Genomic DNA, 12,676 nt, shown 5'->3' with positions numbered 1-12,676 from the left:
TTTGACAATAAATGGGCTTGCCACAAACAGCTGTCTAATAAAGAAAAAAAACAATGAGCTGGCACAGGCTTTTGCATTTGAACCTGTTGTTTGCATTCTCTTTATTTTTCACATCTGTATTGCAGTCTGTAACTGCAGTGTGCACAGTTCAGGCATAGATTGATTCCGTAATTGCTGCAAGATGCTTCTTTCTAAATGTGCACCATGTCAAAGGGTATCAGTATTCCTTTCGTGTTGATATCCTCATCCATCAGTGACATGGCAGATACTAGCAAAAGTCAACCCAAGTCTGAATAAAATGAGTCCAGAAAGTGAACGATCAATGTCACAAATTAGTGCAGACCTCGGAAAGTTCATGAGTTGCCTGAGCTTTTCACCAGTGCATGTAGATTAAAACAGATGCCAGATAACATGGATGGTATGTGAACAATTTTGCTTCAGGTTAAACATGAGGCACTCAAATAGCCCTTATTTTCTTTTCTTTTCTAAGGGGCTTGAAGGACTAAGGGGCTTCCCAGGCCCAATGGGTCGGAAGGGATCTCCCGGAATCCCTGGTGAACCTGGTCCTCGAGGTCCGTCTGGAATTCCTGGAGAACAGGTAATAGAAAAGACAGGCTCGGTTTATGCTGCTGTGTCACTTGAGAGTATTGTTTCACTATTAACTGTTTGCAAAGTCTCTCCTAATTTCCTGTACATATGGGAGAGCTGTGGTGTTCGTTTGAATGGGGAACACCAGCATTAAATGGTGATGTGGTGCTGCTCCAGGTGAATGGGGAACACCAGCATTAAACGGTGATGTGGTGCTGCTCCAGGTGAATGGGGAACACCAGCATTAAACGGTGATGTGGTACTGCTCCAGGTGAACTTTACCCCTTTTGTTAAATTGGTGTAAAGTATGTATGAGGGTGATAACAGGATTTACAAAGTCTGCTGTTTATGCCTACAGTAAAATCTCTGACATTATAACTGGAATAAATGCAGCTTTCAGCATTCAAGAATCTGTCCATTTAATACAAAACATTATCAATCTTGTGTTGATGCTAAATCCATGGGATGCAAGTCAGTTGTTCAGACATAAGCTGTCTCCAAAATGTGGGGAAACTCTCTCCCTCTTCTTGTTGCAATGTCCCATTGGACCAAGACCGTGGATTCATTTAAACTGCAGTGTTGGTGCATTTACTCTGTAATGACAGGATTTCCTTTCATGCATTCTTCTCAAGTAAAACCACTTCATGCTGATGTATGGGTTTCATGTGAATAACTCCAAATTAAATTTTTCAGGGAAAAACATGGTTTCTGAAATTCAATGCACTTATTCTATAAAGCATGGTGAATGATGTTCAGTCTTGAATGTTGTAGCTGTTACCTTATCATTTTTATGTTGGCTGCACTGTCAGACAGTTAACAAAAGTGCACTGTTCAAGATGATTGTACTTATATATTTAAAGGGGAATACCTGATTTCATAATTAATTAGCTGGAACCTGCCAGTTGACAATGTAAATTTCAAATTTCTGCCCTCTGTTCTTGACCCTACAAACATGAACCAATATTGAACTGTGAAGAAATAATAAATTCTGTAAATCCATGGCTGATTAATGTTGCTAAAATAGGGGATTAGTCAAGAGTAGACTGTTTGGCTGAGCTATGCTATTATGCATTTGAGTCATCTTAACCCATCCTGGTGTTGAACATGAAATGAACCAAATACCTCCTGTGGAAATTTAATAAGAAACTTCTGGGGATCCACATTATTCCAAGCAAACTGTGTACCTTTGTATTAAGATGCTAGGAAGACTTGAAGCTCCTACTGGTTTAGCAGATTATGTTTCATTTTGCTAAATAAATCTGTTAATCCTCTGGATTTAATGAGGGACTCTCTAGTTTGAGTGTCCAATTGTCTGACATGTTCCGAACATCAAAAATGAGCACAGGGATTGATAAAAAGCATTAGCTATACAATCTATCTTTCCTTTGAAAAAGATGTAAAGATTTATATTTATATAGCACTTTTCATGATTGAAGAATATAATTATATAATGAAAATAATTCAGGTTATATCAACACACAGCTATTGAAATTGCTCAAATGGATTTTTTAAAAATTCACAGACAGGCAGGAAATTTGTTTATAATTTTTAAAGGGAAGGCTATAAAAAACAATTTGATAGCTGAGCAGTTCTACAGACCTTACCTATCGTTCATGACCATTTATGTCAACTCTAAAGGTTTGTAGCCCTACACTGTGGAATGAGACCCTTCCTCCATCAAAGAAGGAGTCTTTTTTAATTCAGCCCAAATAGCCCTTTGTTAAGCTTAGGTTTCTCTTGTGTGGATCACAAATCTTCACCCTTTGTCTCTTTCGGCAAAATAGAAACTGGCAGCAAAACGATTGGAACTTCCGGATCCAGATCCAACTGGCCATTATTAAAGGTCCCCAGAGTCTCCATAACACCACCAAAATCTACACCATTGACTCTGCTTCTCTCACCTTATATGCTGCCTGACCTGCTTAGTATTTTCAGAATTTTCTGTTTGATTTCTGATTTACCACAAAATCTTTCTGTGGGAACGTCTAACTTGATTGATCCTCCAAACAGTATAGCAGAAGTACTGCTGTATGGAAGGTGCTGACCCAAGAGATATTATATGAAGGCCAGAATTGTAATTGCTCCAGAGAGACTGGTATCCTGTCACCAAGTCACCCTTTATTTACAGGTGGAGTTCTTGACACTGTTCCAGCTCCCACAGAGTCAGGTCTCAGAGTGAACAGGATGTCTAACATTCCTTTTCCTATCTGTCAACCAGGGCTCCCTGATTAGACCAGATTAACAGCCCAAATCAGGGATCTCAAGTTCTATGAGGTCCACCTGGCTGAACTCATTAAAATCACAACAGGTTTGTGAGGTCACTCTGCATTATTTCAGGGAAAAACACAGGATGTCTTTGGTTGTCCTGAACAGCATTGTCCCTTAACCAATATCATAAAAACAAATTGTTGGACCATTTCATTAAAATTTTAAAGATCTCGCTGTGTGCAAATGGATCATTATGGCACTGCTTCATGGTTTGTAAAATTCCTTGTGATGCCCTGATATTGTAAAAGGTGCATTTTAAAATGACTTCCTTTTTCTTTTCGTTTTACACAGAGATATATTTACCACTGAAAGATAGGAACTGACTTAGCGTCATCCAACCGGGACTCATCCCCAGGCAATGATTAGAGTTAACCGTTTTGCAAAACTAACCTGGTAATGCCTTGTTGTTCATGCTTTCTCCTCTCTGATAGGGACCTCAGGGCTATATGGGAAACAATGGAATTCGTGGAGAGAAAGGGGAGCAGGTGTGTACTGATCTTTCCTGAAATAGAACAATCTTCTTTTTATTAGACGGTATTGGCTTCAAACTGGATGCATTCTCCCTCATCATGCAAGTTTGTCTGCAACATATGGAAGGAATGAAAACTCTTTCCAGCTCCAAACCTCAGTCTCTCCAATTCTCTTCCATTTATATATGTATATATACACATGTTGTGCAGAACTCGGAGACTTCATTCAGTCTGTAATTGGGGAATGTTTTATCAGTGCAAGATAAGACTGAAGCAAATTGAAATCTACTTGTCTGTTACTCCCTTGCCCTTGTACATTACTTTATTTCCCCTCTCTTCCAACGCTGGTAATGGACATGACACATAGTTCCATAGATGGCTACAAAGTAGCGGTGAAGCTGGCAAGCCAAGACTATAACTATCCACAAACTCCTCAGCGATGAAGTCCAGCACATCTGAGTGAACAAGCTCGGACTTTAAATGTTTAGAGAGTATTTCACTGTGAGAGGAAACTGAGCCCAATGCTGTCCACAATTGATGGTCACACACACTGCCGTGCATGAGTCAAAGAAACAGCCCTGGGTTACAACTGCTTACTGTTTAGCAAAACTGAACTTCACTGTTAGTGATCAATGTGGGATTAATTCATTCATTAGAGATTAAAACCAGTAACTATCCCGTCTATGGACCTCAGTCGTAGCTCACACATATCAAGAAAGCAGTTTCAACAGTCAAAATGATGCATTTTCATTGTTGTATTGGAACAATGTTCAGACTATATGTGCAAATGTACTTTTATTTTAGGGATTTAGAGGATTACCTGGACCATTTGGGGATAAAGGAGAAAAAGGAGCCAAGGTATGAAATTGTCTTGAGAAAAGCACAATTCTAATCAAGATTCAATTGTTATTAAGATCAAGTTTGACAACATATACCTTGAATAAAAACACTTAGGAATTTAGGATCATATTTAACTTTAGGTCATAATTATTGACACTGGTAACTGGGTTGAGAATGTTGATGCCTGACATTTCCACAGAATTCCTCCGTTAGCACCTGCAAAGCTGCATCACAAATGCATTTCTAGGATAAAAACAGGAAATACTATAAATATGATTTGAGCTATAGGAAGAGGTTGAATAGGCTGGGGCTGTTTTCCCTGGAGCGTTGGAGGCTGAGGGGAGACTTTATAGAGGTTTATAAAATCATGACGGGCAAGGATAAGATAAATAGACAAAATCTTGTCCCTGGGGTGGGCGAGTCCACAACTAGAGGGCATAGGTTTAGGGTGAGAGGGGAAAGATATCAAAGAGACCTAAGGGGCAACATTTTCACACAGAGGGTGGAATGAGCTGCCAGAGGAAGTGGTGGAGGCCAGTACAAACATTTAAAAGGCATCTGGATAGGTATATGAATAGGAAGGGTTTGGAGGGATATGGGTCGGGTGCTGGCAAGTGGGACTAGACTGGATTGGGATATCTGGTCGGCATGGATGGGTTGGGCCAAAGGGTCTGTTTCCGTGCTGTACATCTATATGGCAGGTCAGGTGACATCTGTGGTATTGACATCTATATTTGTCCTTTATTTGGTCCAGCTCATTGTTCCTTAAATCACCAATTGTGAAGAGAAACAATTTATAAGAGCCAGAGAAGAAGGAGCTTCATTATTGTAATTTCTTGTGGTGTTCTTAATGGCATTTGTAAATATTGAAAATTGTGGTTAATTGGAGGACAAGCACCTTTATTTTCTTAGTTCACTCCTGGGACATGATGTCACTGACTATACACCCCCTTATTGCCCATCCCCTGTTGCCCTTGAGAAGGTGGGGTTCAGCTATCTTCTTGAAATGCTGCAGTCCATGTGTGCTGTCAGTAGACCCACAATGCTGTTGGGGAGGGGATTCCAAGGTTTTGATCGAGTGGCAGAGCTGAATCAGTCATATATCTCCCAATCAGGAGGGGAAGTAGCTTGAAGGCGAATTGGTAAGTGATGGTGCTCCCATATATCTGCTGCCCTTGACCTTCAAGGTAGTAGTCATTGTGGGTTTGGAAGATGCTATCTAAGGAACCTTGGTGAATTTTTGCAGTGCATCTTGTAGAGACAGATGCAAAAATCTACAACACAAACAGAAATTTCTCAGAAAGTTTCAACAGGTCTGGCATCATCCGTGGAGATAAAGCAGAGTTAACATTTTGGGTCCAGTGACCCTTATTCAGCACTGACCCTTCAGAAGACCCTTATTCTGAAGAAGGGTGACTGGAATTGAAGTGTTGACTCTGCTTTCTCTCCACAGATGCTGCCAGACCCGCTGAGATTCCCCAGCAGTTTCTGTTTTCATTTCTGATTTCCAGCATCTGCCGTTCTTCAGTTTCAATCTTTAGTATAAAAATCTACAAATATAGTTTCAAAACTTTGCAACAGGTCCAACATCTGGCATAGATAAACTCATGAAAATCTCCCACTTTAGTGGATGGTACATAACTTAATGCATGATTACCTTGTTCTGGAGGTAGTAATTGTAGGCATTTTAATATTGAGCTGTGAGTCATCAGCACCCACCGTGGAAAGACCTGCACACAAAGACCGCTGGGATTGAATCCACCTCCTTCTCACACCAACCAACCTGCAAAGTCAGGGAACAGGAAGCCTCTTTATCCCCTTCCACTTCCACTCCCCATTATTGACAGAAATCATAAAATCATAGAATCCCTACAGTGCAGACAAAAAGCCCATTGAGTCAGCACCAACCATCCAAAGAGCTTCCCAACCAGTTCCCTAACCTATCCCTGTAATCCTGCATTTCCCATGGCTAATCCACTTAGCCTGCACATCCCTAGATACTACGGACAGTTTAACATGGCCACTCCACCTGACCCGTACAACTTTGGACTGTGGGAAGAAACTGAAGCAATCTGAAGGACATGGGGAGAATGTGCTAACTCCACGCACACAGTCGCCTGAGGGTTGATCAGACCAAGCTGCTCCTGTGGCCAGTTTTCAAGTCTTGCCACCCAACAGTAACCCAAGCCTCTCAATCAGGGAACTTCCCAAGGGAAAAAAAAACAGGCACAGCATGGAGTGAAGGTCTCAAGGCTTAATGCTGGGAAGCTCCTCATTGCCGATCTCACACAATTCTCCATACTTTCCCGCCAAGACCCACATCATTTAGGGGATGGGAAGATTCCACCCTGTAACTTGGTTTCTCCCTGGACAGATGCCACCAGACATATTGCATACTTCCAGTTCTTTCTGTTCCTATTACAAAAAAATCTATCAGGCTGATTATGACCTTAGCACTCTCACACTGCAAGGCAGTAATTTGATTCCTGCTTTTAGTTAAGGATATCAAAAAGGAAAAGAATACGACAGGCTTATCAAACTCATCTTCTGTAATTGCTATCTCTGATCCGATCAGACAGAATCACAGGACAAAAGGAACTGAATGCCTCTCACTTACTCTTTTCTGATCCCCTGCACTTGTTTTTCTTTTACTTTTCAAGTCTGATATCCGAAACCATTTTACCACATTCTTTATGAGTCTTCTAGCCACTTCACTTTTCAATGAAAACCTAAAATGTGAACATCCACCAGGAATGATCATTTCAATTTCCATATATTTTAAAAGACAATGTGGGTGATGCACATAAATATAGACATTGATTGCTTCTTAATTTTGAAACGATCATACTTGTCCCTGTGCCTTATTTCTTTTTGTATTTTAGGGTGTCCAAGGTGAAATTGGACTTCCTGGGACTTTTGGGCCTTTGGTAAGTAATCTGACCACCTTGCACTTGCGAGTATTAAATGGTAGTCAAAGTTAAAAATCACACAACTCCAGGTTATAGTCCAACAGATTTATTTGGAATCACTGGCTTTCGAAGCACTGCTTCTTCATCATGTGGTTGTGGAGTAAATGGTAGTATTTGGCATGCATTGTCAAAGGGGAGTATACTCATTCAAAGGGGGCTCTTATACTTCAGTGATAGTGTCCCTCACTATCATAAGGAGGCATGGGTTCAAATCCCATTGGTTCCAGAGGTGTGTAATAACATCTCCGAACAGGTTGGATGGAAAGCATCTATACTTGTTCGAAATGTATCATCCTGACTATTTTTCTCCAGTGTTAGCTGTAGTTTACATACTGGCCATTGGTTTGTTAGCATATCAAGCTTTTAAATTAATACAGCCCTAAACGTCGTAACACATCACACTTTGTCAAATTATTAGTGAAATACTTTGCTGAGGATCCAGTTTATTAAGAATGTGAACATTTTGCGGCCAAAGAGAATGCCTGGAATGCAGTCTTCTATATTTTTATGCTTATTCAATACATTATGGCTGAATTACTGTGTTTATCAAAAGAGGAAAAATATAACGGTTGCATTTTTTAATCAGCTATACTACCTGTTTCCATTATTTATCAGAGAAATTTGAGTTTGTGTGATTTAAGCCATCCTTTACCACACACACTAGCAGCACAGGACGAGCAGTGAAGAAAATGTTTGGCTACATCATGGATGGCACCACAGGGGAGCTGGCTAGTGATAGACATGAGCTGGCTAGTGACAGAGTGGGGCTGGCTGGTGGCAGATAGGAGCTGACTAGGGGCAGCGTGGGGCTAGCTAGTGGCAGAGTCGGGCTGGCTAGTGGTAGAGTGGGGCTGGTCAGTGGCAGAGTGGGGCTGGCCTGTGGCAGAGTGGGGCTGGCTAGGAGCAGATCAGTGCTGGCTAGGAGCAAAGTGGGGCTGGCTAGTGGCAGAGTGGGGGCTGGCTAGTGGCAGAGTGGGGGCTGGCTAATGGCAGAGTGGGGGCTGGCTAATGGCAGAGTGGGGGCTGGCTAGTGGCAGAGTGGGGGCTGGCTAGTGGCAGAGTGGGGCTGGCTAGTGGCAGTGTTCTGCTGGTTAGTGGCAGAGTGGGGCTGACTAGTGGCAGAGTGGGGGCTGGCTAATGGCAGAGTGGGGGCTGGCTAGTGGCAGATTTGGGCTGGCTAGTGGCAGTGTGGAGCTGGCTAGTGGCAGTGTGGAGCTGGCTAGTGGCAGTGTGGGGCTGGTTAGTGGCAGTGTGGGGCTGGTTAGTGGCAGTGTGGGGCTGGCTAGTGGCAGTGTGGGGCTGGCTAGTGGCAGTGTGGGGCTGGTTAGTGGCAGTGTGGAGCTGGCTAGTGGCAGTGTGGGGCTGGTTAGTGGCAGTGTGGGGCTGGTTAGTGGCAGTGTGGAGCTGGCTAGTGGCAGTGTGGGGCTGGTTAGTGGCAGTGTGGGGCTGGTTAGTGGCAGTGTGGGGCTGGTTAGTGGCAGTGTGGGGCTGGTTAGTGGCAGTGTGGGGCTGACAAGGCAGAGTGGGACTGGCTAGCAGAATAGAGCTGACTAGTTTTCCCCCCATCAACCCAATTGACCTCCCCTCTCAATCCATCTATCTAACTGATCATCTCTCGGAGATGTTCCCGAAAGCGCTCTGCTGGGAGGCGCCCAATCTCCCCAATGTAGAGGAGACCACATCGGGAGCAACGGATACAATAAATGATATTGGTGGATGCTTCCATCTCCGAGACACCCACACCAATCAACCAAACCGCCCCGTGGCCCAACATTTCAACTCCCCCTCCCACTCTGCCGAGGACATGGAGGTCCTGGGCCTCCTTCACCGCCGCTCCCTCACCACCAGACGCCTGGAGGAAGAACGCCTCATCTTCCGCCTCAGAACACTTCAACCCCAGGGCATCAATGTGGACTTCAACAGCTTCCTTATTTCCCCTTCCCCCACCTCATCCTAGTTTCAAACTTCCAGCTCAGTAACTGTCTTCTTGACTTGTCCGGACTTGTCCGACCTGCCTATCTTCTTTTCCACCAATCCACTCCACCCTCTCCTCCTTGACCTATCACCTTCATCTCCTCCCCCACTCACCCATTGTACTCTATGCTACTCTCTCCCCACCCCCACCTTCCTCTAGCTTATCTCTCCATGCTTCAGGCTCACTGCCTTTATTCCTGATGAAGGGCTTTTGCCCAAAACATTGATTTCGCTGCTCGTTGGATGCTGCCTGAACTGCTGTGCTCTTCCAGCACCACTAATCCAGTATTTGGTTTTCAGCATCTGCAGTCATTGTTTTTACCTTCACAGTTCTTATCCTATACATCCCAGCACACTGCCTCAGATCCCCAAAGTAATTTCCCAGCCTCCCTCCCACAGCAATGTCCCCGGTTAATGTGCCGTTGATATTTAGTAGATGCACCTGACTATAGCCCACACCCTCGACAAATGTAAACAGACAGTCCTGACTGATGGCTGACTAGACCCCTGATTGAACTCCCTGACTGGCCTCCTGTGACTCCACAGATTGTTTTGCACTGGGTGCATTCAGCTGACTGTGGACCACTCCCCATACTGTGGAGGAACAGACACCCTGACACTTATGCCTCAAGTGGTTGATGGACCATGCCCAAGTCCCTCAACTGATTTCAGACACTGCCCTTTACTTGCTGTGCTGACATCCCTTGACTGAAGGTATCACCCTTGACTTGATTGAAGACTACTCCCCTTAGGGACAAGGCCATTTGCTTAAAGCACGCTGTGTGTTTCTGCATATGTGGCTCAGACTTGGGGACATGATGTAGAGGTGAGATTGATGCTATTTGGTATCACAGCAACATGTCCAACCCCTTGACTGATCACTGCTGGCAATCATGGCAAGCTGCCTGATTTTGTGTCTGCACTAAAAGGGTAAGTCAGTAGGAATGTACTGTGAGCCTTTTAGCTCTGGCTCAGGGGGCAAAATGCAAAAAGGCAAGGTAAGGAACGATGCTGTGAATACCCCAAGTTGGAGCCTTGAAATGAAGAAAATGCTCTAAGTGGATCGGAGATGAGCCATAAGGTCAAGTTAAGGTTGGTTCATGCCTGATGCCAAGGTCCATGGATGGAGGTTTGCATGCAGTTGCTGGCCAGGGAGTGTGCTCAGAGATGTCAGGGACAGGAATCCAAGATAAAGATGCAGAGAAGCAAGTGACAAGCTGGGGTTGCCTGGTACCCGCTCTGACTTTCATATTCAGCATTCTCGTTGTCAATTTTCTATCCAGCAGGTGGGACAGTGAGAAAATGCACATAAATGAGGTGAAATATGGTAATTATGAGCTGTTAATGCATGCAAAAGGTCATCTTACCACTGACTTGCTAGAAGCTCTTCTCATTGTTCAACATTCGGTTGTAAAATGGAACTTGATGCTCGTGATGTCAAGAATTTCATGGCTGGCCATTTCACAAGTTACCTAACTTTCCCACTAAGGTCCACAACATTCTGTACCTGGGAAGATTCCAAAATAGCACTTACTGTCAGTACTGAGATAGATAGAGCTCTGCATATTTAAAACATCAAGGTATATGGGGTTGTGCAGGAACATGGTGTTCAAACAGAGGATCAGCCGTGATTCCATTGGATCATGGAGTGGGTTTCAAGACCCTACTCCAAGTTTCTCACATAGACTCAAACAGAAAACACTCTTTTCTGGCTTGGTGTGGGATTTATTTTTTCAGCACCCCCCTTTCCCCCCCCCTCCATTCTCTCCCCTGTCTGCTGCAAAGTGGGAACATTCTCACCCAATCTGAAATCTGCACCAATATACTGTGTCCACCATTGTTTTGAGATGTGAGATCAGCCCAAGATCAGCTCATTCCTCTCTTCTACCTGCTGTTAGGAATTGCTTGCCCCTCACTGAATGCCATGATTGAGGTTGGCTATTAGTTGTGTTTTGAATAAGGGTCTTAATGATCTCTTAAACAACATACTCATCCTCCATTACTCTACATTTCCTTCAAATTCCAATAGTGCCAAACTCATATGGAACTTGATAATCACTGGGGGGTTTTGTGTTATAAAACAAATTGAGATCTTTCAATTGCTCTCTATTTTAAAAAACCATTTAATCTCATGCAATGCTGACTTGTCAGGAATCTTGACTGTCTATGATTTAATAACCCTTCTGGGTAGCATGCTATACTAGTTTATAAAATTTATTAGAAAATGCTCATGTTGATTTCCTAGCTTGACGCCATCTATTACATAACCATCTAATGATTCCTGAATGTTCACACAAATCAAAATGATAATAACATGTGTTTTATTTAAAAATAGAATTAAAATATAGATATTATTTTCCAAGCAAACATTCCCTTTTGCCACATTTTGATCATGTGTACCATATCATAAATTAATTAAATCCTTGGCAATGTGTTTCATTAATAACTGTACTGATTAGATGAAGAATGTCCAGATAAACATCAACTAAAGAGTCCTGTAATTAAGCTCATTTTAGCTACTTGTATAATTATGTAGGTTACAGGGGAAAATAGAATAAAAATGATGTTTGAAGTATTTCAGAAATAATTTTAGCCTTGGTGCTGAGAAGGCTTTTAGAAATGATAATCTAAAACAAATTAATGAGCAAAGTTAAAGCTCATGGGATAAATGGAATAGTAGCAGAATGGGTGAAAGTTGGCTAAATGACAAAAACAGAGTTATGGCAAGCCATCACTTTTCAGACTGGGAGATAGTGGAATCTTTATGGGTCAGTACTGAGTGCTTTTAATTTCTTGATCTGTATTACTTATATGGACTTGAGTGTGCAGGGAACAATTTCAAAATTTGCAGATAAGATAAAACTTGGAAGCATTGTAAACTGTGAAAAAGGATTGTGATAGACTTCACAGTGATATAAACAGGCTACTGAACTGATTAGAAAAGTGGCAGATGGAACTTAATGTCAAGAAATATGAAGTGATAAATTCTGATAGGAAGATTGAGGAAAGGAATTCCAATATAAAGGATTAATCTGAAAGTGAATGCAAGATCAGAGTTACCTGACGATGTTTATATATAACAAATGAATGTGTCAGGAAAAATTGGCAAAGTGCTTAGCAAAACAGGTATGATCTGAGTCATATGTAGAGACATTGTGTACAAAAACAAGAAAGTAATGGTGGAAGCTTAGTTCAACTATTATATCTATTTCCAGGCACCAGACTTTAGGAAGAACGCAAAGACATTGGGGACGGTGCAGATAAGATTTATGAGTGCAAATGCATAAGAGGGACTTCAGTTACATGAAGAGATTGAATAACCTGAAGTGGTTTTCCTTAGAGAAGAGATGGTTTGGAAACAACTTGATAATTATGAAGGGCATAGATAGAGTAGAAGGAGGGAATCTGTTCCCAATGGCAGAATGGCGAAGAACCAGAGGACACTGATTTAGAGTGATTCATATCAGACTCAGAGGTGACACAAGGAAAACGTCATGCAGTGAATGATTAGGATTTGGAATTCAGTATTGATTAAACGTTATCATTGTGGTCAATTTATACTTTAAA

General features: G+C 42.5%; 1 protein-coding gene across 3 annotated transcripts in view; it reads left to right on the top strand.

The window, feature by feature from the left end:
- Positions 1-12,676, top strand: part of LOC140469210 (uncharacterized) — a 380,785-nt gene that overhangs the window by 241,954 nt on the left and 126,155 nt on the right. For all 3 annotated transcript variants that reach the window (XM_072565525.1, XM_072565524.1, XM_072565526.1), the window contains 4 exons: positions 491-598; positions 3,288-3,341; positions 4,131-4,184; positions 7,049-7,093. In XM_072565525.1, the coding sequence (XP_072421626.1) occupies positions 491-598; positions 3,288-3,341; positions 4,131-4,184; positions 7,049-7,093 (261 nt within the window). The remainder of the gene's footprint in view (positions 1-490; positions 599-3,287; positions 3,342-4,130; positions 4,185-7,048; positions 7,094-12,676) is intronic.

Source organism: Chiloscyllium punctatum, chromosome 49 (assembly GCF_047496795.1).
Source record: "Chiloscyllium punctatum isolate Juve2018m chromosome 49, sChiPun1.3, whole genome shotgun sequence".
Lineage (NCBI taxonomy): Eukaryota > Metazoa > Chordata > Chondrichthyes > Orectolobiformes > Hemiscylliidae > Chiloscyllium > Chiloscyllium punctatum.
This window is presented reverse-complemented; position numbering and strand designations above follow the sequence as displayed.